Below are 25,902 nucleotides of genomic sequence, written 5' to 3' on the forward strand. Positions count from 1 at the left end.
ATAGAAAACAGCCAGCTGCCACATGCAGCAAAATTAAGTGTTATTCACATTGGAATGATATATGTTGTGATTATGAATGTTGAAAGGTTCAATTATCCTGCTGTTAGGAGCCTCACTGCATTGGGCCTTTAACAAGAATTTTCAAAGTCCTTTGTAGAAAAATGACCCATAGGTATCTGTATAACATGTATAAATGTGTACACAGTGCAGCTATGTAGATACGCATGAGCACTTGTTCTTAACATCAAAACCTGGTTAAACAGGTTAATCCTACTTCCTTAAGGAAGAGCGCAGCAGGTTTTTGCCTGCTAATCTGGTTTCCAATAACATTAAATCTGATAATCCCATACAACGTATCACTTTGTAATCCACTCTGCTGGTTTAATTTAAGCTTTGTGTTAGTTTTTTGGCATTTTGCCTCCTTCCCTGAGCTTAAAGGGTGCATAAGACACTGAGAACTTAGTGTGACTGCAACAAGCCAGTGCAGACAAGGACACTGTACATCAGTATGTCCGAGGAGGCAGGTGACAGATATTACTGAGGCTGGAGGATGAGTTTGAAACAAACAAATAAAAAGGTTTGTGTTGAGTTGCAACATTAAAAGCAACAGAATCATATAAAACAACAATATCAAACTGGTACTGCTGAACACCTTGATTTGAAACGTTTCTTAATTTTCATTTTTTTTAATATTTACCGTGCGTGACATGTTGATCATTCCCCATAAAATACACAAATTACCTGTCGCCTGCGCAAAATGTTTTGAAAACACAAAAAAGATTTTGAATGCATTTTTGAATTTCACAGTAAATAATGAATTACTTTCACAGCACAGCATGTGTAACAGTTCCTTCAACACAACACCCATATAACGAAACTGTACACACGACACACAACCAGAGAATGTGATGTTTCCCGGTATCAACAACTACACAACATCTACATGTTTGTATTTTTTTTTATTTTTCACTTTGCAGATTATTCATAATTTCTTTATTATTTTAATTGCAACATTGCATATATATATATATTTTTTTTTCATATGACAAAACACAAACATTTACTGTTATTTACAAATCACAAATCATTAGTGGCAGGAAGTCCACAGTCTTGATGTGCAGTCTAAGCCGGCCCGACTTTGGAGACTTCGGTCACTGACTGCGTCGACGACTCTTCATCATCACCTCCACCCATCCCCAGCATCTTCATCATGCATGAGCGGAACTGAAAGACAACAAAAGAAGAACACATTTACAAAATACTGTTCTTTTTTTGCTAAAAAGTTAGCTTCATATTTAGGTTGTTAGCCTTTTATTTCTAATCAGCCCTGCTTCCTTTTCTTAACCATTAAGCTGTTTATACCAATGTCTCTTTTTTATTTGATGAAATTCATGTGTGTTGCTATGAGAATGAATTTTCATTTATGATTGCTGTCAGTTTATATTAGTTTTGTGTGGTTTATTAATTATAAATGACAAGCCTGACCAATAGGAACAATCATAAACTGTACTTCCTGAGTGCACCATGAATGTTTTCTGCCTCCAAAACATGAAGCATTTTAAGCATGTCTTTTCTTTATCATTTACACAGTGCCTGTCCATAACTATAATGTGTTTTCAAGCTGACAAGACATCCAACAGACCTGTTTATTGAGGAGAACATAGATAACTGGGTTGTAGACTGCAGAGGACTTTGAAAAGATGGACGGTATGGAAGCAAATCTCAGGTCAAAAGGCTGCCCGCGGTTGTTGACAATCCAAAGAGCAAAGGTGGTGTAAGGCAACCAGCACACCAGGAAGCCCAGCACCATGACCACCACCATCCTGGTCACCTCCCTCTCGGCCTTCTGGGTGGAGGCCGACTCAGCTTGGGCCTTCGCTGCCTGTTGAGTGAGAGAAGTCGGTTGAGTCTCATGACTTCTGGGTTCAACCATCAACCATCACTCTCTGGTTTGTACCTTTTTGGGCTGCATTACATTAGATAAAAAACAAACCAAAAAAACTGTTTTCATCTTTTAACTTTGCCTCACCATTTTCAGTGTAATGAGCAGCTGAGTGTAGCAGAAGATGATGGTGGTGAAGGGAACAGCAAAGCAGAAGCAGAAAAGGAACATCACGTAGGATTCATTGTTGTATTTGTTGTTCGTGGTGTACCAGTCTGGACCGCAGGAGCACTGCAGGCCTTCTGGGATATACCTGGAGAGATGATCACAAGAGCATTGAGCGTACATTGCAGCTTTACAGTATGATCAGTGCAGATGTAAGAGTGTGTGAGTAACACTAACCTGCTCCATCCGACCAGTGGAGGAACTGAGGCGATCATTGCAAACACCCAGGTGAATACGCAACAAACTAAAGCGTGGTCAGGCTTGAAAATAAAGTTACCGAGTGGCTTGCAGATAACCAGCCATCTTTCAAAAGCTACCACAGCGAGAGACCACAGGCTCACCATACCTGGAATGATATGAAGTAGGATTAAAAACATTTTGAACTAATTCAAACTCAAGCATCATGATCTTACGTATCTGTGTCTCAAAGTTTGTCTCACCACCCAGCGTTGCCATGAAACCTTCGATCTTGCATGCCAGTGGTCCGAAGATGAAATATCTGGATGCAAAGGAGCAGCAGGCAGTGAAGGAGCCCACACAGGACACGAGGAGGTTCGCCACAGCCAAGTTCACCAGGATGTAGTTGAGGTGGGACCGGAGCTTCTTGTATTGGATGGTGCAGGCAACTGTAAGTATGTTGATGGTAGTGCCAACGGTAAATATAAAAAACATGTATATGGCCATTGCATAGTAGGTGCCTGAGCTTGCTAGATGGTCCTGGGGAATCAGGAAGGGGCTGAGAGACGTGATGTTGTCCGTGTCCAGAGGGATGGGGATCCAGAAATCCTCCGGAAGCTCTGTAACCCGGTTGTGCTTCATTTTGCCCTGTGCGTAAATAAGAAAAAAAATCAAAATTTGCTTTTCATGTGATGTCAGTTCAATCGCTCCTGCGGGTGCACTTGTCTTTGGCAGTCCATTACAGAGGACTGGGAGTAAATTTATAGGGCTGCCTGATTGAAAATTTAATTAATTGAGTGATTGAATAATTAATTCTGTGACTGACTTGGCAAAAGGAACCCCCAACTTTGGTCAAAGCGATTAGAATACCACAGGAAGCAAATGCATCATCCACAAACATGGCACGCTGGAACAAAAACCATGACGTCAGGATATTATAGGTCGTATCCTGTTCTTATCTCATCACTCAGACACTGTTTCAGGTCGAAAGCAATGATAAACAGCACACTGAGACATACACAAATGGACGACAAATGGCTAGATGTACTGACATGAACATGTATGCCTCCGTAAGTAAACATTTCAGCTGAGTTTAGTCTCTCATTGCCCACGCTTGTTGAATTGGATCCAATGTTGGAGGAAGGACATTGTTTTGGAATCAGATAATCCCGCCATCAGAGCTATTACGACTGCTAATCACACTCAATCTGTCCTTGGGCAACCTCCTGGTAGTATTAAGATGGATGATCTCTACCTTCGTTATCGAATCAGGATCAAGAAAAGATTACCCCATGCTGAGCGTGGTTCTCACCGCAAAGCATTTCCATTTTTCCACATCAGATGTTGTGCAACATTTTTTTTTTTTTTGAGGTGAACTTTGAACTTAAGTTTAGGGACAGGCAGGTAACGACAAGTGCATCAAGTGAAGTGAGGAATATTCTGTTTTACCATTATGTGAAACGGAGCCTCCTACATGTGACCATAAGTCTGCACTCCCTGTTTTAAAGGATGTGAAGGGTTCCCCAGTCTCTATTGGACACAAACATATTTTATGTGCTGAATGAAATCTCTCAAAGGCCGATGTGTGCCAAGTATCTAAATCAGACAGGTAGTGCAACAGGTGTACAAGGAATTTGCCCAAATTGCCCGCTTTATTTTGAAAGACAGTTGTAGGTGTTGAGGAGATGTACTCTGTAAAATGTTCTTCTGTAACAGAGTTAGCTATAACGTTGTTAAAAAGGCCTGTAGACAAATAAATGTATCATAAATAGTTTAATCAATATATTTAAGTGTATGTATTATTGCTATTAGTGCCACTGTAGTACGTTATGCAGGGCCTGACCAGTGAGCAGGGTCATGATCCATGGGTCCTAATCTCTTTGTTACACAAAGTCTTGGAGAGAAAAACTAACTAGTCTCATTGAGACCAGAAATGCAAAGTAAACTCTGTGTGTCACCTGCAAGTGATAGCAGAGGTAACGTTGAAAACATATACGGAACAGAGGTGCATTGAACCATATGTAAAGCAAGTAGCTCATAACGTGGACAAGATTGTCTTTAAAATAGTTTTATATGTAATTGAGGTGGTTATGTCACAATGTTAAAAGGAAACTTCAAGAGAGGGTTTATTTGCTCCATTGCTGATAGTCACAAGTGAAAAAAAACATCAATATAACAAATGTTTAAATCTTTCAGCAGGTTAATGGGGCTTTGCATATGACGCCATCTCAAACTGAGATTAGAATAAGAGACTGAACTGTAGGCTTACAAGAGCAATAGGATGGGAGTTTGTTCTTTCATCATAAACAGTTCTTTGGTTTATGTAGTATACACCACAGAGTCACAATGCCAGGAGCACAGCAAGCAGCCTGTGCAGCCTCCGCAATGACATCAGTTACCGAGAAAGGTAAGTATTACTGGAAATATAGCATTCGGCAGAAAAACAAAATCCATGAATCTGTACCTTTTGAGACAGGTGGTCGACACATCTGTACCCACAGGTGCACCGGAAACAGCTGATTGTTGCTGTTCAAGTGTTCACAAGACTCAACAATAATGGTGTCATTGACTTCTGTATAATAAAATAATAATAAGTTGTTTAAACTTCCTGTCTTACAACCTTGGTCATCTTGTGTACTTTCAATTGTGACACATCTGTGATAAATCCCTTTCAACATTTGACTATATGGCAACAAAACAATCTGGTGGATGTGATAGCACTATATCACACAAGAAACTATTCTTTTAAAAACAGGGCTGACGCACGGATCTGCTGTGCTTATGCTTATGGTGGGTGAAAACATACACCTCCTCAAAAACCTCCACCTCCTGCTACCATAATCCTCGATCCATGTCACTTATGAGGCTTTACATCGTGATCTCTTTAGGCTTTCAAAGTTCAGTTCTCCAGCCACTTCCTAAGACTCTTACCGCGCGTAAACCATTACTGGCAGCTCAGAGCAGTAAGGAAGGTCAAGGTGTTCGACTGAGCTCCACTGACCTGTTTAACCTGCTGCTGTGCTCGCTTTGGTGGCCCAAAATAGGTGACTTAAATCAACAATACTAAGCTGCGTGGAAACGGCTGAAAATGAAAAGCGTGACATCCCGTCCAATTGATCATAAAGATTAACTGTAAAGATTGCTCACACAGTCAAAAAGGACAGTTTTTTTGGAGGTTCATATATTTCCACTATTTCTTTCTGAAATCAGCTTCAACTCAGGTTGTGTTTCTTGGAATTCTTCATCCATTTATCCAATCACTATCTTAATGACGCGCCTAACGAGTCTCCACTCTGTTTGAATGCCACTACATCAGAATAAATCCCAGCACGGTGACATGTTTCCACAAACTTTTGCTTTTCTTGAATTCTTCTTAAATGAAAACAACTTTGAGCAAACTACACCACAAAACATTTTGGGAAATGATATCAATCTTCAAAGAGGAGTGAGTGGAGGTTCTCAACTGGTTTCGTGCCAAGACCTAATTTCCACTATGCCACGCCTAGTGACCCAGCGACGACTACTTTAATACTGATTCAGTCAGTGGATCCAGGGACACAGTGTGGGGTCCAATCCACCAGCTACAAGACTGAAAAGGAGACAGAAACGGCATGTGGCATGATGGAAACACTGAAATTGAATTAAATACCTGAAAATAAACCCCAAATAAATGTAGATTCATCATGCCTGAACTGTTTTTCCTGTCCTGTCATGTCATCTCTGATAAAGGTACGTTAGGCTGCAGGTGGACATACGGACAGTTAGGTTAAATGAGAGCCCAAGGCAACGGCCCACATAGGAACAATTAATAGATTTTAATAAAAAGAGAACATATAGAACATAGAACCACATGTCATTTGTCATTTGTGCCAACCTACTGGAAAATGGATCTATTAACATTTTTGATCTTGGAATTAATTTAGGAAAAAATATTTTCAGCATACTAATCAATAAGCTGGTCATAACATACCTTTTTGAAATATTTTTTTGTTGCTGATTGATGAAGGATGGATCAAGTATGGATTAAGTCTTGGTGAGTTTTAACAGATGGCCTGTCTGATGGTGCTGTAGAACTATGAGGGTGCAGCCTTGAGTTGTGTATACTCATTAGCAAGGAATGTCATTCAATTAGGCTCTGACCTGAGCTGCTGCATCAGTGCCTACCTTGAAGCTTGGCACAGCACACTGTAGGTTAACAAAGAGTGATGTATGAAACTACATGTTATGTTGTAGATATACAGTATATTAAAAAGCTACATCCACACAAAATAGTTCACATTCTGTTAGTATAACACATAGACTGTATATAAAGTCTATGGCATAACATAACACAATGTGCAAAAATAAAATAAAATGTATGAGCATTTTCTTCACTGGTTATGTGAGATGGGTGCTAGAAGTTGCCAGGAGTGGCTGCACTCTTTACATAATAAAATTGATGAAATGTAAGTGGAGCACCTGTAACTTGTCTAATCAATAAAGTATTTCTGATTCTGATTCTAAAGTTTTACTGTGACCATTTCATCTTTCAGTCAATATATAAATCATTGTAACATGCTTTGGCATTGCGCTTCATGACCAAAATAAAACAGCCGAATTTAAAGGCCCTGCACACCCATGGTCACTCACACATACTCACACAGGTGATTTCAACTGACACGTGATTAGACCTCTTCTCAGAGCTGCATGGGCGTCTACAGACCATGCTTGACATCTCCCCGACTCTCCTGTTAGCTTTGTTGCACCTGTTAGAACGGGACAAATGACACAGTTATCATTCCTATTGGCACATGGATGATGATGACATGTCTGGTGATGTCATGTAATTCCCAGCACAGCTCATCTTGCCCATCTTCAACCTGAGCAGTGGTTTATTCAGATAGAATAAGGGAGAACCCCTGTGTGTGTGTGTGTGTGTGTGTGTGTGTGTGTGTGTGTGCAGGGCCTTTAAGTTCTAATTAAGGTTCTTTACTCTATGACTTGCATGTGGAAATGTACGTTCTTTTTTAATTCCAACACACTGAATAATTAATAAGATATGTAAATGACCAAAAAAAAACCTTCTTAAAGTATGTGCACCCCCACCCTGTTGAATTCGTACATAACTCACTGTAAGCAGCAGACTACAAACAATGCAAGCCTGTCATCTAATGGACATATGATGTATTGCAAAAAAGGACAACAAAATAAGCCATTTGAATGAGACAGACTGTGCTGTATACTGTAAGCACATCCATTTTATTTGCTGTAATTAGATGGCTTTTTCACATTTGTCATTGAACCTGTAAATAATAATATACATTTTTTCATTAGTGAAATTCACTCTTTGCTCTCCTTAAGAGGAAGGTTAGAGGTCAGGTTCAGCTGCACTGAAGCTGACAGCTCAGTCTTCAGGCATCCTGTAGGCCTCAGAAATAAAAACTACGGTGTAGTAACTAGTAAGCTCAGGCTACACATAACAAAGTGGATGATCAAACAGGCATCAACCCTCAGTGAAAACTCTAAAATATGATATGTCAGGCTTTCTTGAAACCAGAGCCAATGATATGCATTTAAAGAAAATTAAATGGAATTACATAATAGGAAACAGCCTATACCACTATACTGGGTAATAATAATAACAATAGAAAAATTATAAAAACAACAACAACATTGTAGTAGTAACAACAACAACAATAATAATAATAATAATAATAATAAAAATAATAATACTACATGTGTTTTGTGTCTGCATCAAGTGAAATAGTTTTTACTCTGGATGTAAGACCTTTATGCACCGAAGTGTCCAGGATCACAGGAATAACTGTCAGCTATATGTGGATTACATTTTAGTTCAGGTTTTGCCTGATGTCTGGAAACAAAAAGCTACTGGGATTGGCAGTCTTCCAGTGAAATGTAGCGGGGATGCTGATTGTGCTCGTGTGTAAAATCTAAACCCACATTCCCCTATTGTACAATAATTTTCCTAATTTCCCTGCAGCTAAATTCGATTGTGCCTTTGGTAATCCTTTCTGCATTCAAAAGACCACTTTTAAAATACATGGGGGCTATCTTGTGACAGAGTATCAGTTTGGGCAAAGATTTGATGCACCTGTTCAACCAGACCTCCTGTCATAAACACGCATGGATGTATTTCCACGAACCAAATTAGAAAGAGAAGTTTAATAATCTTCCAACACATCTTAGAGCGTGGTCTGGCTTTTTCAGTGTGAGTCCATCAGAGACATGTGACCGGCCACTGTTTTGAAAAAAAAGAGGGACAACTGGGTAATTGATGATGATGGTATTACAGTAATGCAGTACTTGTATCAGTGGAGGGCGCACTAATTGTGGGTGTGGGCGTGGCAACTTTAATATATGTGTGACCGCTAAATCTGTAAATTAGTGCTTTTACACTATTATTGTGCATGTATGTGCATATCTAAGTAGGTTTAGGGCGGAATAAAATCATCATCACCAACAATATTAAAATAAAAGTGGTTCCAGCACGGATGTCGCCATCTTTAGTAAGGGACAATAAGCCTAGTGCTATAACACAACTTGTTGTAATTTGGTGAAACTCGCGATGTGTTTACTTTATATAGATTTCAAATGTTCTTTGAAGCACCTCAACATACAGTGCATCCTTCGCCTATCCACGAAGGCAAATAACAAAAACTATCTGCGTTTCTGTCTGAAACGGTTCGCGAGCGGGTCTCTGTCGCCATGTTTACTTTGGGTGACGCCAGCTCTCTTCCATTTTCCTCCGCCTCTGGTTGTCAAGAAGATGGCAGCTTCCAGGCAGGCATGAGAGGAAATACTTCTTCACAAATCGAATGAATTTGGATTATTGCCGCACGATAAGACCACATACCCGTGTTTTTGCGATTACTGCATCGAAATAAGTAAGTAAAAATATGATTGATTTGCGCGTTTTTCGATTTGTTATGTTTTGTTGTGGCATACCGTCCGGCCATTTTTCTTGTGGGAGCTGTAGAACTAGGCCGATTGTCGAAAAGATGGCTGCTTCCAGAGACGGCATGAAACATAATAACACTCTGTTTATGCCGTTTAACTCCGTTTAGCTGCGTTTTAAGAGTAGTGTTGCAACTACATTTGTATCAGGTAAAATATGCATGGCAGAATAGAATTAAATGACATTGCATTTAATTGTAAAATCTGGCGACGCTTTGACAGATGCCAGCCGTACAGCTAACGCTGTTAGCTTGGGCAAATTAGGTTGAGCAGCTAGCCGCTAGTACTAATGCTAGAATCCATTTGAATACTACGATTGCGCCTAATTCTTTTGTAAATTTCAGTAAATTACTCGATTGGGGTTGAGACATGTTGTTTTGACACTGTTCTAACTGTTAAAGTAAGCTTCTAATAATGATCTAATGTTAATAACAGTGTAAATGGGTTGCAGAGAATGCTAAGCCTGATAGCTACAATATGGCGGCTCCCACAGAAGCATGAAAATAGCCGACTCTTGCTAACGGTTCTAACTGTGGATTAACTCTCTGTTGCAACTATGTATTGTTCTGCTTTGTTGGCCTGTTATTCATTTATTGAATTTTGAAATTATGGTCTATTTCTTTGCTGGTGTAGTTGGCTAGCTATCATGTATTTTTCTTTTTCATTCGCTTCCGCCATTTTTCAGACTGGCAGTAGCGTTAGCGGGGGTTTGTTTGGTTGCAAGATGGCTGCTTCCATAGATTGAATTCAATGGTTAGAAACAACTAGCCAAGAAAGAACTTAGATGTTGGAAAGGTTTAAAGTATTTGTTAACACAACTGCAGCGTCTAATCTATACCACGGATTGTGAACCAATAGTTGCTAGAAAGCTCTTACTCAAATTTAGTTTTTTTTGGATCGAATGCATTCATTAACCAAAGCTAACGGCTAACTATTAAGCCTCCTCAGCTGCTATGACCGCACAAACAGTTTTAGAAGTTAGCTACAGTACACGGTCAGACGCTGCTGTTGAGTGTCTACAGTCGTTAACGTGAAAATATCACGATTACTTCAGCAGTTAAGACAAATGCTCCTTCATTATTCATTCTGACAGAAGTCATGTCTGCCCCTGGCTCCGCGGTGTCTGGGACCACGGCGTCGGTTCTGCAGCCGCGATGGAAACGGGTCCTCGGATGGTCCGGTCCGGTTCCTCGGCCCAGACATGGACACAGAGCTGTGGCTATAAAGGAGCTTATGGTTGTCTTTGGCGGTGGAAACGAAGGGATTGTGGATGAATTACATGTATACAACACTGGTAAGATTAACTTTGCATGTATAACTTCGCTGATTGTTGTTTTTTTTTGCAGCAAGCATACTGTTTTACTTGACCAAGCTTCAAATGTGAAATAACATACAACGCATTTTCACGTTGAGTCTTCGCCTTGAATCAGTTATATTTTATTTGTAAAGATCGATTCGTGATGTGCAGAACTAAGTAGCGTACAGGCCTCAGCAGGCCAAGCAGATCCGCGTCTGAATAAATGTGTCCCCCTCTGCTGGAGAAGTCGCTGTAATGCACGTCAAAAAAGGCGGGCTAAAATAAAATGGATGATGCTGGTTGGTTTAAGCTATCCTCTGCCCCAATTTCCTGCACATAAACCAATAAGGACAGACAAATTCAGCAAATCTGATGTATGTGTCCCCTTCCTTAAATGAGGATTTTGGTTTATGTTCCAGTATTAATAACAGAGGTGTTTAGAGTTAAACTAGTCAGTAATTTACAGCCTTGTTTAGGTCATAACATAAACTTCCTATGTAATTTGAATAACTTGATATGGGTAAACCTCAACTGATAATATCACTGTCATTACTGTGTTTTCATTTCTAGCGACAAACCAGTGGTTTATCCCAGCGGTCCGTGGTGATATCCCCCCTGGTTGTGCTGCATATGGCTTTGTCTGTGATGGCACAAGATTGCTGGTGTTTGGTGGAATGGTGGAGTATGGAAAGTACAGCAACGATCTCTATGAACTACAGGTAATCTGTCTATGGAAAATAACTCCCACTTTTGTATTAAATTTGCACATTAAGACAATTAAATATTTCTAAATTTGAATAGTTGAAAACAGTTGATTTAAATATAGTTAACCTCAAACCTGAATTTTCTAGATCTGTTCGTTTTATGTGAAAAAAATATTGTAGAACATGCAAGCATCAAACAGAGACAAACATGTTTACAACACAAACGGCTTTTAAAAACTACGTTGAAGTCATATTTTGAGCAGGAAGGTAATGAAGTAAGTGATCGAACATGATGCTAATCAGCACCAGTTATTCTGCTCTGTAATTATGTTTAGTTTAACCAAATTTAATGAACCAATCCTGACATTTGCGCTATGCCAAAAACATACTGTACAGTATTCTCCTACTTGAAAAAGCTTCACTCTGTGTACAGTGAATGAAGTTAAAGTTATAAATATGCTTTGTTTTTGGTTATGATATAAAGTAGGTTTGTCCTAATCCAGATCAATTTTCAGTCATTGGGAAATGGAATAAATGAATATAAAACAAGATTGAAAAATACAATAAATGAATGCAATATTTAAAATGGGGTTAGTGGTTTAAAAAAATACGCATGTATAGTTTTAGTCAAAGTTTTGACACAATCTTACTTTCAGATTGTCAGAATAGGGAATTAGGTCAACTTGTGACTTGTTTGTTAAAGCTTCTGCTGTGATCTAATAAATCAATAATCTGTTTTGACCATGGTTTCTGTTACAGGCCAGCAGATGGGAATGGAAAAAGTTGAAAGCAAAAAACCCGAAGAATGGTCCCCCTCCTTGTCCTCGTCTTGGCCACAGTTTTTCCCTGGTTGGCAACAAATGCTACCTGTTTGGTGGACTAGCCAATGACAGCGAGGACCCAAAAAACAACATTCCCAGGTACCAATGTTTTCCAGCAGGAACTGTTAGTGCCCTTTTGACACATGACTGCTTGAGATTCTACTTCAACCAGCAACATGAGTGTGACTAATGTCATTTGTTTTTCATTCTCAGATACCTGAATGATCTGTACACACTTGAGCTTCGTGCAGGTTCCAGCGTGGTTGGATGGGATATTCCAATCACGTATGGAGTTCTGCCTCCTCCTCGTGAGAGCCACACTGCTGTGGTATACACAGAAAAGACGAGCAGGAAATCTCGCCTCATAATCTATGGAGGGATGAGTGGTTGTCGTCTTGGAGATCTGTGGACACTTGATATTGGTGGGTTTCTAAAAGTGTAAATGGAAAAATGACAGCATAAAAAGTCAGTATTGATGTGTGAATTGGCCTCAGCTGTGGTGCTTTAATTCATCTGGTTGCATGTCAGATTACATTGTATAACATCCTACTGCCTGGTCATTGTCTCCAGACACCCTGACATGGAACAAACCATCAGTAAACGGGACAGCACCGCTCCCCAGAAGTCTTCACTCTGCCACCACCATCACAAACAAGTGAGACAACCGCTGCACGGACACAATAACATATTGAATGTTGTATTTAGTCATGTTTGAATTCCCAATAGAGAAACAGTTATGCTTGGCAGCAACATCTCACTGTGTTTTCATTTTCTCAATGTGCAGGATGTATGTTTTTGGAGGATGGGTTCCTTTGGTAATGGATGATGTCAAAGTGGCCACACATGAGAAGGAGTGGAAGTGCACAAACACTCTTGCCTGCCTAAATCTTGGTTTGTGGAACTCTGTATTTATTATACTAGATCTTACTTTAAAAAGTTTGAGTAAAATGGGCTTCACTGATGTTCATTTTTGTACCATATGTTTGTGTGTAGACACCATGTGTTGGGAGACAGTGTTGATGGATACTCTTGAAGACAACATCCCCAGGGCCCGTGCTGGCCACTGTGCTGTGGCCATCAATTCCAGACTATATGTTTGGAGTGGCCGCGACGGCTATCGTAAAGCTTGGAACAACCAAGTCTGTTGTAAAGACCTCTGGTATCTGGAAACAGGTAGGTGTGCTGTAACAATGTCATTTAAAGTGACTAAAGTGTCTCAGGTTGTCAAGTAGTGTCATTGTTGTTAAATTTCATGTCCTCCAAACCCCCCCCCAGAGCGGCCACACGCCCCTGCCAGGGTGCAGTTAGTCCGTGCCAACACAAACTCTCTGGAGGTGAGCTGGGGCGCCGTCTCCACTGCTGACACCTACTTACTGCAGCTGCAGAAATATGACATCCCTGCAACTCCAGCTGCAGCCTCACCAATCATGAGTGCAACCCCCTCGCTGCCTGTGAACTCTCCAAAGAGCCCCGCACCGGCTGCTGCAGCACCCTCTGCTCAGAGTCTACCACAGACAGGTATTACACAAGTGACCAGTGATTCCTCTTTTCCAACTCTTCCATATCGATTGTTATCACCAAACCAGGAAGCTCAACAACTGCAAAACCACTGCACATGAAGTCTAATAATCCCTTATTTTACAGCTGTTTTGAAGGTTGCAGCTCAACAGTCTGCCACAGGCGCATCTGTTGTTACAGTCCGCCCCAGCCAGCCTGGGAAATCCCCCGTCACTGTGACATCCCTTCCTCCAGGTGTCCGAATGGTAGTGCCTGCCCAGACCACCCAAGGATCGGTATGAGCAGTTTTGCGCTGCATTTTTATCATGTTTAAGTCAAATTTAGCCTCATATATCCGTCAGATGAGCAAATGTGTTCAACAATTGTTTACTTTTTCTGTTTTCAGCCAATTGGCAGTAGCCCTCAGATGAGTGGCATGGCAGCTTTAGCTGCAGCTGCTGCAGCGACACAGAAGATCCCGCCCTCCTCTGCAGGCACTGTCCTCAATGTTCCTGCAGGTGCCACCATTCTCAAAACAGTAGCCGTTTCCCCTGGCACAACCACAATGAAAGTGGCTTCTCCAGTCATGGTACAGATCACATTCTCATTTCTAACAAAGTGCGCATTCTGTCTGTCACAGGTCAATTCTTAAAATAATGTTGTGCTTGCAGGTCAGTAACCCGGCCACCCGGATGCTGAAAACTGCTGCAGCCCAGGTGGGCACAGCAACTGCATCCTCTCCCACCACCACCAGACCCATCATCACTGTGCACAAGTCTGGTGCGGTCACAGTGGCTCAGCAGGCCCAGGTGGTAACCACTGTGGTCGGAGGAGTCACCAAGACCATCACTCTGGTCAAGAGTCCCCTCACCATGGGTAGCAGTGGCACTCTGGTAAGGAAAACAGGAATCTGGAGATTCTGTAGCACAATGTAATAGTGAAACGTTGACACTCTGAGAGCACCCTTTGGTGCTTTCACACGCATGCTGTAAATCATGGGTTCTGTAAATTGCTTTTTCACACAGGATGTGTGCATTTTGTTTTTTATGTCTTGTCACAAGATGATGACAATGCACTGAGCTTGAGTCAGTGGGGGAGGGAGTAAAGGTTGGCCTACAGTGACTGTTAGAGAACTCTACTATAAAAACAGGGTGCATGATGTTAGTGATCTGCATGACTGTCGGGTCAGTTAGAGCTGAAATGATTCATAGAGCCACCAGTTTGGTGGTCCACCTTCCCACTGAACTCCCTGTGCTGTCCCGATGTTTTCTGGTGACTCATGAACTTAAGCCTCTCTCCTATGTCGGCAGATCTCCAACCTTGGCAAGATGATGTCTGTGGTACAAACCAAGCCAGTGCAGACATCAGCTGTAACAGGCCAGGCTTCCACTAACCCTCTCACACAGATCATACAGGTCAGCTATCTGCATGAGTGCAGGAAAAAAAAACAGGAGGTAGCTTAAAACTCCTGAGACAGGCACCAGCTGTCTTTCTCCAAATGGTTTGCATAAAGTGTGCCTCTCTCCCCAGACGAAGGGTCCCCTCCCAGCTGGCACCATCCTGAAGCTGGTGACCTCCGCAGATGGCAAGCCCACAACCATCATCACCACTTCCCAGGCAGGAGGCACAGGAAACAAGCCCACTATCCTCAACATCAGCGGCGTCTCTCCTACCACCACTAAGCAGGGCACCACCATCATTAAGACCATCCCCATGTCGGCCATCATGACCCAGCCTGGAGCCACAGGTCTTAACTCACTCAACCGTGTCACAACTACATAACAGCCCGCACATTTCAGTATGGAGTTGAAAGAAAATCTGCATCAGATGAACATCTGGATCAAATTATTTGATTATTTTTAACCAAGGTCTGGTATCGGGGTCGTGTGTCTTGAGTTGACATAATCGGATGAAAATTTATGTCTTTTGTCTTTGCAGGTGTAACAAGCAGTGCAGGCATGAAAACGCCCATCACAATCCTGACCACGAAGGTGATGACTACTGGAACTCCTGGTAAAATCATCACTGCAGTGCCCAAACTTGCCACTGCAGCTGGCCAACAGGGACTGACACAGGTAAACTGATAGTTTGTGAAATTGTGTCTTTAGAGATATCTTTGTTGTGCTGCCCTTTTATGTTGTGTCCGAGGAGACTAATTCTGAATTATGTGTCTCTAGGTGGTTTTGAAGGGTGCTCCTGGGCAGCCCGGCACTATCTTGCGCACTGTGCCCATGAGCACAGTGGGTGGTGTACGACTTGTTACACCAGTGACGGTGTCTGCCGTTAAGCCCACTGTCACCACTCTGGTTGTCAAGGGGACTACTGGTAAGAATAAGTTCTTGTGATTTGTTTTCAATTGTTTATTGTTGGATGACATTTATATCTTATTACAGATTTTGTTCAGTGTACTCTGGATCCTTTTGGTTTCCATCTTTTAATGCCACTTTTCTTTCTTTCCAGGTGTCACCACTCTTGGCACAGTCACTGGTACAGTCTCAAGTAGCCTGGCAGGAGCCACGGTGGACAGTTCCAACGCCTCTCTGGTCACCCCCATCACCACACTGGGAACCATCGCTACCCTGTCCAGCCAGGTCATTAGCCCATCTGCCATAACTGTGTCAGCTGCTCAGACCAGCCTGACTTCTGCCTCCGCACTGCCCTCCTCTACCATGACTGTGCAGGTAAGCGCCTGCAGATCGTTGTCCCTCAGGTTGTATTTTGCATTTTAGTCACGAGTACATTAAACTACAACGTAAGAAAAAGACTGCAAAGTTTCACATTGTGTTTCATAGCCTATTGCCTCTGAAACACAATGTGATAAGAGCTAGAGAGAGAGAATATGAAACATGCTGGATGACTTAAAGATGACTGAAACTGCTTTACTGTCTTCTGCCTAGAACCAGCCCACCCAGGTGACTCTGATCACAACCCCCAGTGGTGTTGAAGCTCAACCAGTGCAGGATCTACCGGTGTCCATCCTGGCTTCACCAACCTCTGAGCAGCCCAGCTCCACTGAGGCCGGAGCAGCTGGAGAGGGCTCTGGGACTGTCACCCTGGTCTGCTCCAACCCGCCCTGCGAGACCCATGAGACAGGAACCACCAACACGGCCACCACCTCCTCTGCTACAATTGGAGCAGGACAGGTGTGCTCCAACCCGCCGTGCGAGACCCACGAGACCGGAACCACCAACACGGCTACCACCTCCTCTGCTACAATTGGAGCAGGACAGGTGTGCTCCAACCCGCCCTGTGAGACCCATGAAACAGGCACCACCAACACAGCCACAACTGCATCTTCAAACATGTCTGCGCTGCGTATGTGTTCCAACCCCCCATGTGAGACCCATGAAACGGGGACAACTAACACGTCCACCACAGCATCGGCTAACATGGGAGGAGTCCAGAAGGTGTGCTCCAACCCACCCTGTGAGACCCACGTGACAGGCACCACCAACACAGCCACCCAGGCATCATCTAACATGAACACAGGCCAGACGGGCACCCCGCAGAGGGTGTGCTCCAACCCACCTTGCGAAACACACGAGACTGGGACCACCAACACCCCGTCCACAACCACTTCCAGCATGGGAAGCGACCAGACCAGCACGGCGACAGGCCTGGTCCAGAGGGTTTGCTCCAACCCACCCTGTGAAACACATGAGACTGGGACCACCAGCACCCCGTCCACAGCCACCTCCAGCATGGGAGGCGACCAGACCAGCACAACGACAGGCCTGGTCCAGAGGGTTTGCTCCAACCCGCCCTGTGAAACTCACGAGACTGGGACCACCAACACAGCCACAACTGCCACCTGCAACATGGAGACAGGCGAAGGCACAGGTACAACCACATACACTGCAACTGTGTCAGCTCACGATGATACAATTCCTTTTTTGTTATTATTAACAACCCATTTAACTGCCTGAAGTAATAAATCCTGCTGAATTCCTGATAGAATTTCAAGGTCTTTTATCTCATAATTTGTTCTTGCCCTTGTAACAGAAACAGAACAAATAGTTTCATGTCCAGAAGCGCTGATTTGCCACATGGTAGATTGCTTGTGTTGCATGAGTTTATTGATACGAGTCAAACCTAAATGATGTTTCTGTGTCTGTCAGCAGCCCAGCAGACAGAGGAGGGAGCAGAAGGTACCAGCAGCACAGAAGCGGCCTCCACCACTGCAGCAACTGGCATAGTTACCACCACCCAGGGCAGGGCCATCACTACTGTCACTCAGTCTACACCAGCCCCCGGACCCTCTGTACCTGTAAGACATGCATTCATTTACTGGCAGAATTTGCAAATAATGTTGTCAGCTCTATGTCTGAGTCTGATGGCATTATGTGAGACCAATCTGTATTATTTGTTTCTCTCCAGTCAATCTCATCAATCGCAGAGGGTGCGAGTACTGCTGCCAGCTCCACAGAGGAACCCATGCAAACAGATGAGACGGCATCAGCGGAAGCTGCACCTGCAGAGGAGGGAGCCACCGCTATGGAGACACAAGCAGAGGTACACTCAGGATAATGTCACACAAAGCCAGCATTGACTTGACATTTTTACTCCTTTCAATCAAAGATACTTTAGGTGTGTATATGACTTGTAATGTGGTCTTTCAGGGAGAAGCAGCTGCAGCGACAGCCTTGAATCTGCCCTCAGAGCTGATGTCTGAGGGTCAGGGAGCCACGCTCATGGTGACGGGGCTGTCGGACGAGGAGCTGGCTGTGACTGCAGCGGCAGAGGCCGCTGCCCAGGCAGCAGCAACCGAAGAGGCCCAGGCTCTCGCTATCCAGGCTGTCCTCCAGGCAGCTCAGCAAGCCGTAATGAGTGAGTTCAGTAGTCTTGCATTGTCAGATTCCTCTACACACTTTTTTTTGCTTTGATTTTGAACCGTAGCATGGTAGATCAGGGTCTGGCTGTAGTTAAGTGGGGAACAAATGAACAACAGCAGTTCGTCAGCAGTTGGCTCTATCTTTGTAACTACTGCAGCCTCCACCATTTTACAGTTTCTCATGATACTGTCATGGTTGTAGTTTGTATGAATTCTTAAATATTTTGTGTTTACAGATGAGGGCGATTCCACTGGAGAGAGCCAGCAACCCACCAACATCCCCATCATGCTGACCCAGCAGGAGCTGGCAGCGCTGGTCCAACAGCAGCAGCAGCTGCAGGAGGCCCAGGCTGCTGCACAGCAGGCCTCCGTGGACACCAGCTTGCCCACTGAGGGCCTCGCCCCTGCTGACAGCCTCAACGACCCCTCTGTTGAGAGCAACGGACACAATGAGATGGCCGCCGCAGTCACCAGTGCTGTGGCGTCACTGCTGCCACGAACCACTGCTGAGAGTAAGAGCTTTTAGCTTTTTTTTTTTTGATAGTTACTTTGGATGTTTTTGCACAATAGATTGACCTTTTGGTATTGTTCCTTTCACTCTGCAGCACTTGCTCCATCAAGCACATTTGCACCCTCTGTAGCGGTGGCAAGTCCAGCCAAGCTGCAAGCAGCAGCCGCACTCGCAGAGGTCGCCAATGGCATCGAGGGAGAGGTGAGGCATTGTAGTATTAATGAACATTTGGCTGGTTCAGCTAGGTGAAAGAGGGAAGAAATATGACTGTGTATTATTTTGTTTTCTTACAGAAGCAAGGTCCTCAGCCAACCCCAGTGAAGCCTGTTGTAAAGAAAGAGAACCAGTGGTTTGATGTTGGAATTGTTAAAGTGACAAATATGGTTGTCACCCACTTCTATGTGCCAGCAGATGATTCTCACGGAGATGTAAGTGTCTCAGGAGGCTTTTTTCATGCTTAGATGACTGTCCGTTGGCGTGCTCTGTCTCTTATCGCTGTTTTGTCTTTGGTAGGATGACTCTGGCATCATGCCAGACTACAGCCAGATGAAGAAAATGGAGCTGCAGCCTGGAACAGCTTACAAGTTCCGTGTTGCTGGAATCAACGCTTGTGGTCGTGGAGCTTTCTCAGAGATATCTGCTTTCAAGACTTGCCTACCAGGCTTCCCAGGGGCACCTTGCGCCATCAAAATCAGCAAGGTAAAGTCACCAGTATGAAGCTCTCTCCCGTTTTCTTCTTATTTTGTGAGCCATGCTTTCAGGCACTGAGTAGTATTTGTCCGCTGTCCCTCTGCAGAGCCCGGATGGTGCCCACCTGACCTGGGAGCCCCCCTCGGTGACATCAGGGAAGATCATCGAGTACTCCGTGTACCTGGCCATCCAGAGCAACCAGACGGCCGAAGCCAAGGCCTCCACCCCGGCACAGCTAGCCTTCATGCGCGTGTACTGTGGACCCAACCCCTCTTGCTTGGTGCAGTCGTCGAGCCTCTCCAACGCCCACATCGACTACACCACCAAGCCAGCCATCATCTTCCGCATCGCCGCCCGCAATGAGAAGGGCTACGGTCCTGCCACCCAAGTTCGATGGCTACAAGGTGAGCACAGAGATTCACAAACTCATATTCTTCTGCAAGTTCAGTGAGCAGTTCGTTCATGGATGAAGAGGTATATTTTAAGCATTTTTCTGCTTTGTAGAATCCGGCAAAGACGCCGCCTCTGCAAAACCGGCCCCCAAAAGACCAGGCACCTCTCCTGATACGTAAGTACAGTGATCCTGTTTGATACTGTGCACACAGGCTGGACATTAACATGGCACTGATGAATAAAACGTGCAGTACTTATTCTGGTTTTATGTGTGCTCTTACAGTAAGGCTACTGGTCCAAAGAAAGCAAGGACGGACCAGTGAGGTTGCCCAGAGACCCCCCCCCACCCCCACCCCCCCTCCCAGTCTTTTGTCCTTTTTCAACTCGCTGTCCTTTTTATCAGGAAGACTGACCCTCACCCCTCCTCATCTTCATCCTAATCTCATCCTCCACCCTCAAGTCTCAGATCAAGACAGCAGTGGAGGCAGAACAACCGTATGAAGCCAAGATGAAAGTCACTCTGAGAGATGTTTCTGTAGATAAAAACCCCTCCTTCCTCCTCGTTCTGTTGGTTGTACTATTTTTAGAGCAACACAAACTTAGAAGCACATTATCTTTTTCAGTCACATCCCCTTCCATCGTTTAACATCTATTTTTGGCTTGTTTCAGTAGTTGAGCAGTATAGAGAAGCATTTACATCTTTCACAAACTGGGAGCCAGCCTGAGCGCCATGTTACCTTTTTTTGTCTTTGTTTTGTGAATCCTGGGGGGGGATGTAGAGAGAGACTACATGAAATGATGTACAGTGTTGAAAAAGGCTGTGGAGGCATTAGTTTAGACGAGAGGAAAAAATCGGTATGGCAACAAATAAAGCACTTGTCCTCAAAGAAAGAGGACATCAATTTTTTTTTCTTTTTTTGCTCAAAACAAATTTGCTTCATCAAGAACCAAGTCTATAGTCATCGTACTGGACTCCAGTCTCCTGGTAATGTCATCACTGTGCGCTTCTAACACCCGAGATGAGGACTGGTGGCCGACACTTCAAAGTGGACAAAAAGAGAACGACAAAGGAAGAGATTTGTAGAGAATGAATGACTTTGCTAGGACTGAGACTTGCAGCACACACACACACACACACACACACACACAAAAAATCTTCAAAAATCTTCCCAAAAAATTAGCAAGCAATGACGCAGAAGATCTTTTGTGTAGTTTATTTTTGTATTTTTTAAGCTTTTTTTTTTTTTCTTCTCCTGTGTGTATGTATGTTGTGTGCATTTTTAAAGACATCACTTTTTTTAACTGTTGTTCATCCCCATAGTTTGTGTTTGTGGGAAGATGGGTGGCTGTGTTGAGGTTGCCACTATATTTTTAAAAAGAAAATCTTCATTCAGTTTGGTTGTATGTTGTTAACAGATGGTAATGAAAGAGAGAAAGACTTTTGTATTTGTTCCAAGTAGAACCGCAGAGGTTATAGGACTGAAGGGAACTTTGAAGTGGACCCAGGGAGAGGAGAGTTTTGACTTTGTTTACTACTCAGTGCTTGTGTCGCTTTGTTTGCCAAACATGGAATTTCACGTGGGTATGAGGAAAAAATAACATCAGATCTTTTCATACCTTTCCCCCCAAATATCCCGATCAGTTGTCCTACGCTTTTTTATGCTCATGAATGTGGTGTCTCACCTCTTCTTTAATTTTTAGAATGGCAAAATTATATTAGTAGACATATTTTTCCCTATCCTATTGATGTATGTGAATCCATTTAATAAATTTTAATTTTTTTTCCTTCCACGGCTCTGTATTTCCGACTACAGATGGTGTGCGAGCTAACTGTGACGTGTAAACCCGTATGTCTTTTTGAATGGGGGATGTCTTGGGAAGAAAGCTTACATAGCCGGAGTGTACTCACCTGTAAATTAGTTCGTTCATAGAGCAAGAATAAAACACAAACAAAAAAAAAACATCTTGGCCTTTTATATAATTACCTGTAACAAACAGTTTTTACATGTTGGTCATCTCTTGATTGCCTTTTGTGTCTTTACTTATAAAAGAAACAAATATATATATATAAATATATATAGTCTCCCTGATTGTTCTAATTTGCTTCTGTCAAGCTGATTCACTGTAGGAGTCTGAATCACTGCTAGGTTCATTACAATACAAACCTGTACAGGGAGGAGGTTTCTGACTGGACATGAGTGTATATCTACTTTGTAAGGGCGGTTTCAGTTGTGATGGTAACGGCCAGGAGGATCAGAGCCGAGGTTTCCGCTTGCCGCCTTTTCTCCGGCCGGCGCTTTTGGCCTCCGTTTTGTGGTTTCTCCCGATTTTCTTTTTTTTTTTTTTTTTTTTCTTTCTAGAAATGAACTTTCTCTTCATATGCATTCATAATTTTTGTGCGTGTCAGTGTGTCTGTTGAACAAAACTAGACATGCATGCAAAAAAGCAGTGTATTTTAGTAGTGATGCCTTAAGTTAGACCATAAGCTGAAGGTTCTCAACAAAAAAAAGAAAAAAGAAAAAACATTTAATGAGTTTGTTCCTCTCTCCATGTGGTATACAATTGTGTCCTTTCCTTCCACAGTACCTTTGCTGGGTCACTATTTTTGCACCCTCGTTAGATAGGTCATCATCAGCAGTGCCGAGGTCTCTCTGAACTTTCCCTCCCACGCTGGGACGAGTGCTGCTCTCAGCACTCACAGGTGTTGCGAGTTTCTCTCGGCTGTTTGCAGGTTATCTGGAAATGTCCTGTATTTTCCAATGTGTGTTTTTTGTACTGTAGGGAGTAATGTATCTTTTATCATCAAAAAATAAACATGTTAAACATAAGAGAGATGTTGCATCTTTTTTTTTTTTTTTTTTGCTACGAATATTAAAAAACAAAACTGATTGAATCACCTGTTGTAAGCCGCTCCGGGCCGCTCTCAGGAACGGCTTCTCCACATCCAGATCCTCTTTGGCGCTGCCTTCAAAGTATTCTGCTCCGATCTCTTCACACCACTGCAGGGCCTGCCTGCCAGACACCTGCGGGGAAAGACAACCATCTAATCATAGCAGGAAAACATCAGACAGTGCTGACAGCAGACGGCACATCCTGTGGGGTAAAATGGAAGACAAATCTGGTTTTATAACAAGTGTTGGTTGGTGGTGAAAAGCAGTGAGCTCCATCATGTACATTTTCAGGTTCATTCTAAAAGCTAAGCATTACACTCGACTGCTTTAGGAACAGCAAGAATTACAGATCACAGTCTGTGACATTTACTTTGTACTTCAGTCAACTTGTAATAGAGCTGTCACAAAACAGAAAGTACAGGATTAGTTAGTTGGGTGTATTGATTTAAAAATGGTTATTACCTGGATGCCATGCGGGCTGTGACTAGGGCTGCAACGATTATTTTCATTATAGATCAATCTGCAAACCATTTTCTCAATGAACTGATCAATCTGCTCATCTGTACAGTGCCAGAAAATAGTGAAAAATATATGTGTCATATGTGTCATTTCACCCTTCCATATCAAGAAGTGCTGAGATACTTTATTACAGGATATATGGCGCCTTCACTGACCTCCCGGTCGCTCAGGTCAGTCTTGTTGCCCAGCACAATGAAGGGGAAGTCAGACGGGTCCTGAGGCTCGCCCTGGATCAGGAACTCCTTCCTGCACCCCTCCAGGGCGGAGAAACTAGCCCTGGACGTGACATCGAACACCAGCATGCAGCAGTGGGCCCCTCTGTACAGATGTGTGCCCAGAGACTGGAACCTCTCTGTGCCCGCGGTGTCCCAGATCTGAGGGGGACACAACACTGAGGATGTATGTCTTTTGTGTCTTATGTGGACCGTGTGGTGGTGCTTCACTGTGGCTGGGCAGGTGGACTGAGGACCTACCTGCAGGATGACTGTGTCCCCGTCTATGTGGACTGTCTTGGACAGGAAGTCAGTCCCTATAGTGGCCCGGTACATGCTGGTGAAGCGGTGATTCACATACCTGTTCGTGAAGGAGGATTTTCCCACCCTGTGCAAACACACACACACACACACACACACACCAAGCAAAGGTACAACACACTCAAATCTCTCAGAGACATTTAGCAGTCACCTTCAATCCGTTTTATCTATGTTTATATTGTTCCGTTGACCACAAAGTGTGACACTTCATTAAGATGTCCACCTCCGTCTCACAGTAAATCAAAGAGTAAGTTAGCAAAATGAAAGTGAAACAACTGTCGACGGAGCAGCAAATCAAAACTTTACAATAGCTGAAATAAGAGTTTTAAAAAGAAGCTGGTCGACGTTACCCGGAGCTTCCTATGAGGATTAATTTCAGTGTAACCGGACTTTTGCCTGCGGTCATGTTCACCGTCTGCTGAGGTTTGTTTCCCCCGGAGCTCCTGCTGCCGCTGCTGCTGCCTTCAAGCGCTCCTCGTAATTTTGCCTTAGTTTTTTTTACTCAGGGCCGTAGCCAGGATATATATATATATATATATATATTATTTAGATTTTATTCATTTAACTGTTAACGTAGCATTTTGGTGGCTAATTAATGAGATCAAAGTGTGCAGAGCTATCTGAACTTTTACAGGTGTCACTTTGCTTCGTCGTTCGTGTTCACTCCGTTTGTAATTACAGTATTTTAAGCAGCCTTTGAAGGCACCATATGGCAGCTGCTTTGTCTGGTTGGCACGTAGCTGACAAATATAAATAGCAGATAATAAATAAATGAATGAATGAAAAAAACACGATGTGCTTGTAATCTGTAACTTCACTGTAAAATAGTCATTTAGATTTATTTTAAAAATGTACTTTCTGCTGTAAATGATATTGGACCATTTCTTTATTCGCCACTGGGGGGCAGTGTAGGCCTCAGGTGGTTCACCTTTCTTCCAGGATTTCCCTTCCGTTTGAGCCGCCAGGTGTTTTTCCACTGCATGTGAAGCCATGTGTTATTTAATGCTTTAAAAGATGCCCTTTATGAATGGGCAAAAAAAGTAACATTCTTAAATTAATACATAAAATACATGTACATTTCTTTTAAATCAACAGTGTAACACACATATCACAATAAAACGCAATATTACTATAATGTATATGAAATTATTGTAGGTTTAACAATTGAATTCACAATAAAATCCTATAGCAGCCATTACAAACTCAGTTCAAATGTTGTTGAAACCCATAGAACTTTATTTTAAATTCTTGTGGAGATCCCAAACTTTTCAAAGATGCCAAATGTGACAGGATGAATTTAGGAGAAATGTGTATAAAATGGTGCATGTAAAGTGGAATAAGATTATTTTAACAGCTACTTAAGGGGGGGGGGGGTGGATTATACAAGAGATTACTATTGACAATCACAGACATGGACATAAAGAGATATAATACATTATACATAACATCAGATTCTGATTCTGTACAAATAATGGTCTTAGGTGGGTGAAAAGTAAAGAGAAAAATATGAAAATTCTATCAACAAAACACTTAAGTTCAGCTAAACAAAACAATGAAAACAAATCAATATGAAAGTCAAAAATAGGGAAAAGAAATTACAGTTACCTACACTGAGGTAATGCTTTTGCATATGTGTGTCCTGTTGAGACTGTCAGAGGAGCAGCAGAATACACAAATTACACAAAAGGAGCAACATAAAAAGCTATGACATTTCAGACTTTGACCACCTGACTTTGTGAGTCACTGCAGAGACACACACACACACTCACACACACTCATACGCTGCCTGATACACAAAACATCACGTGCACATCAGAGGTGTGTGTGCCAAGAAAGCCACATGGATACGAGCAATTCTTTGTTGACTAAAAATGTGAGTAACTGATGAGAAGAAGGGGTAAAACTGCAGAAGAAGACGGAGAGGACAGTGTGTGTGTGTGTGAGAGAGAGAGAGAGAGAGAGAGAGAGAGAGAGTCC

The 25,902-nt window shown here is 42.9% G+C and overlaps 2 protein-coding genes across 2 annotated transcripts; one reads left to right on the plus strand and one right to left on the minus strand.

Annotated features, from left to right (window-relative positions):
- Positions 1–1,122: 1,122 nt before the first annotated feature.
- On the minus strand, positions 1,123–24,366 carry LOC139283436 (blue-sensitive opsin-like). Its single transcript, XM_070903443.1, has 9 exons — positions 24,276–24,366; positions 23,866–23,992; positions 23,548–23,766; positions 22,880–23,005; positions 2,548–2,932; positions 2,285–2,453; positions 2,030–2,195; positions 1,643–1,882; positions 1,123–1,224 (listed from the first exon to the last, which is right to left on the minus strand). Exons 1-9 carry the CDS (start codon positions 24,329–24,331, stop codon positions 1,123–1,125), a joined length of 1,590 nt encoding a protein of 529 aa, XP_070759544.1. The 5' UTR covers positions 24,332–24,366.
- Positions 9,096–21,771, plus strand: hcfc1a (host cell factor C1a). Its single transcript, XM_070903442.1, has 28 exons — positions 9,096–9,168; positions 10,332–10,532; positions 11,106–11,254; positions 11,999–12,159; positions 12,274–12,482; positions 12,631–12,715; positions 12,845–12,951; positions 13,054–13,233; positions 13,336–13,578; positions 13,705–13,853; positions 13,964–14,146; positions 14,229–14,450; positions 14,868–14,972; positions 15,088–15,304; positions 15,496–15,632; positions 15,735–15,882; positions 16,018–16,238; positions 16,455–17,397; positions 17,676–17,824; positions 17,935–18,069; positions 18,177–18,384; positions 18,625–18,900; positions 18,994–19,100; positions 19,193–19,327; positions 19,413–19,598; positions 19,696–19,993; positions 20,094–20,157; positions 20,266–21,771. Exons 2-28 carry the CDS (start codon positions 10,337–10,339, stop codon positions 20,303–20,305), a joined length of 5,253 nt encoding a protein of 1,750 aa, XP_070759543.1. The 5' UTR covers positions 9,096–9,168; positions 10,332–10,336; the 3' UTR covers positions 20,306–21,771.
- Positions 24,367–25,902: the final 1,536 nt, after the last annotated feature.

The sequence above is a fragment of the Enoplosus armatus genome, chromosome 3 (assembly GCF_043641665.1).
Source record: "Enoplosus armatus isolate fEnoArm2 chromosome 3, fEnoArm2.hap1, whole genome shotgun sequence".
In the NCBI taxonomy this organism is placed as follows: domain Eukaryota; kingdom Metazoa; phylum Chordata; class Actinopteri; order Centrarchiformes; family Enoplosidae; genus Enoplosus; species Enoplosus armatus.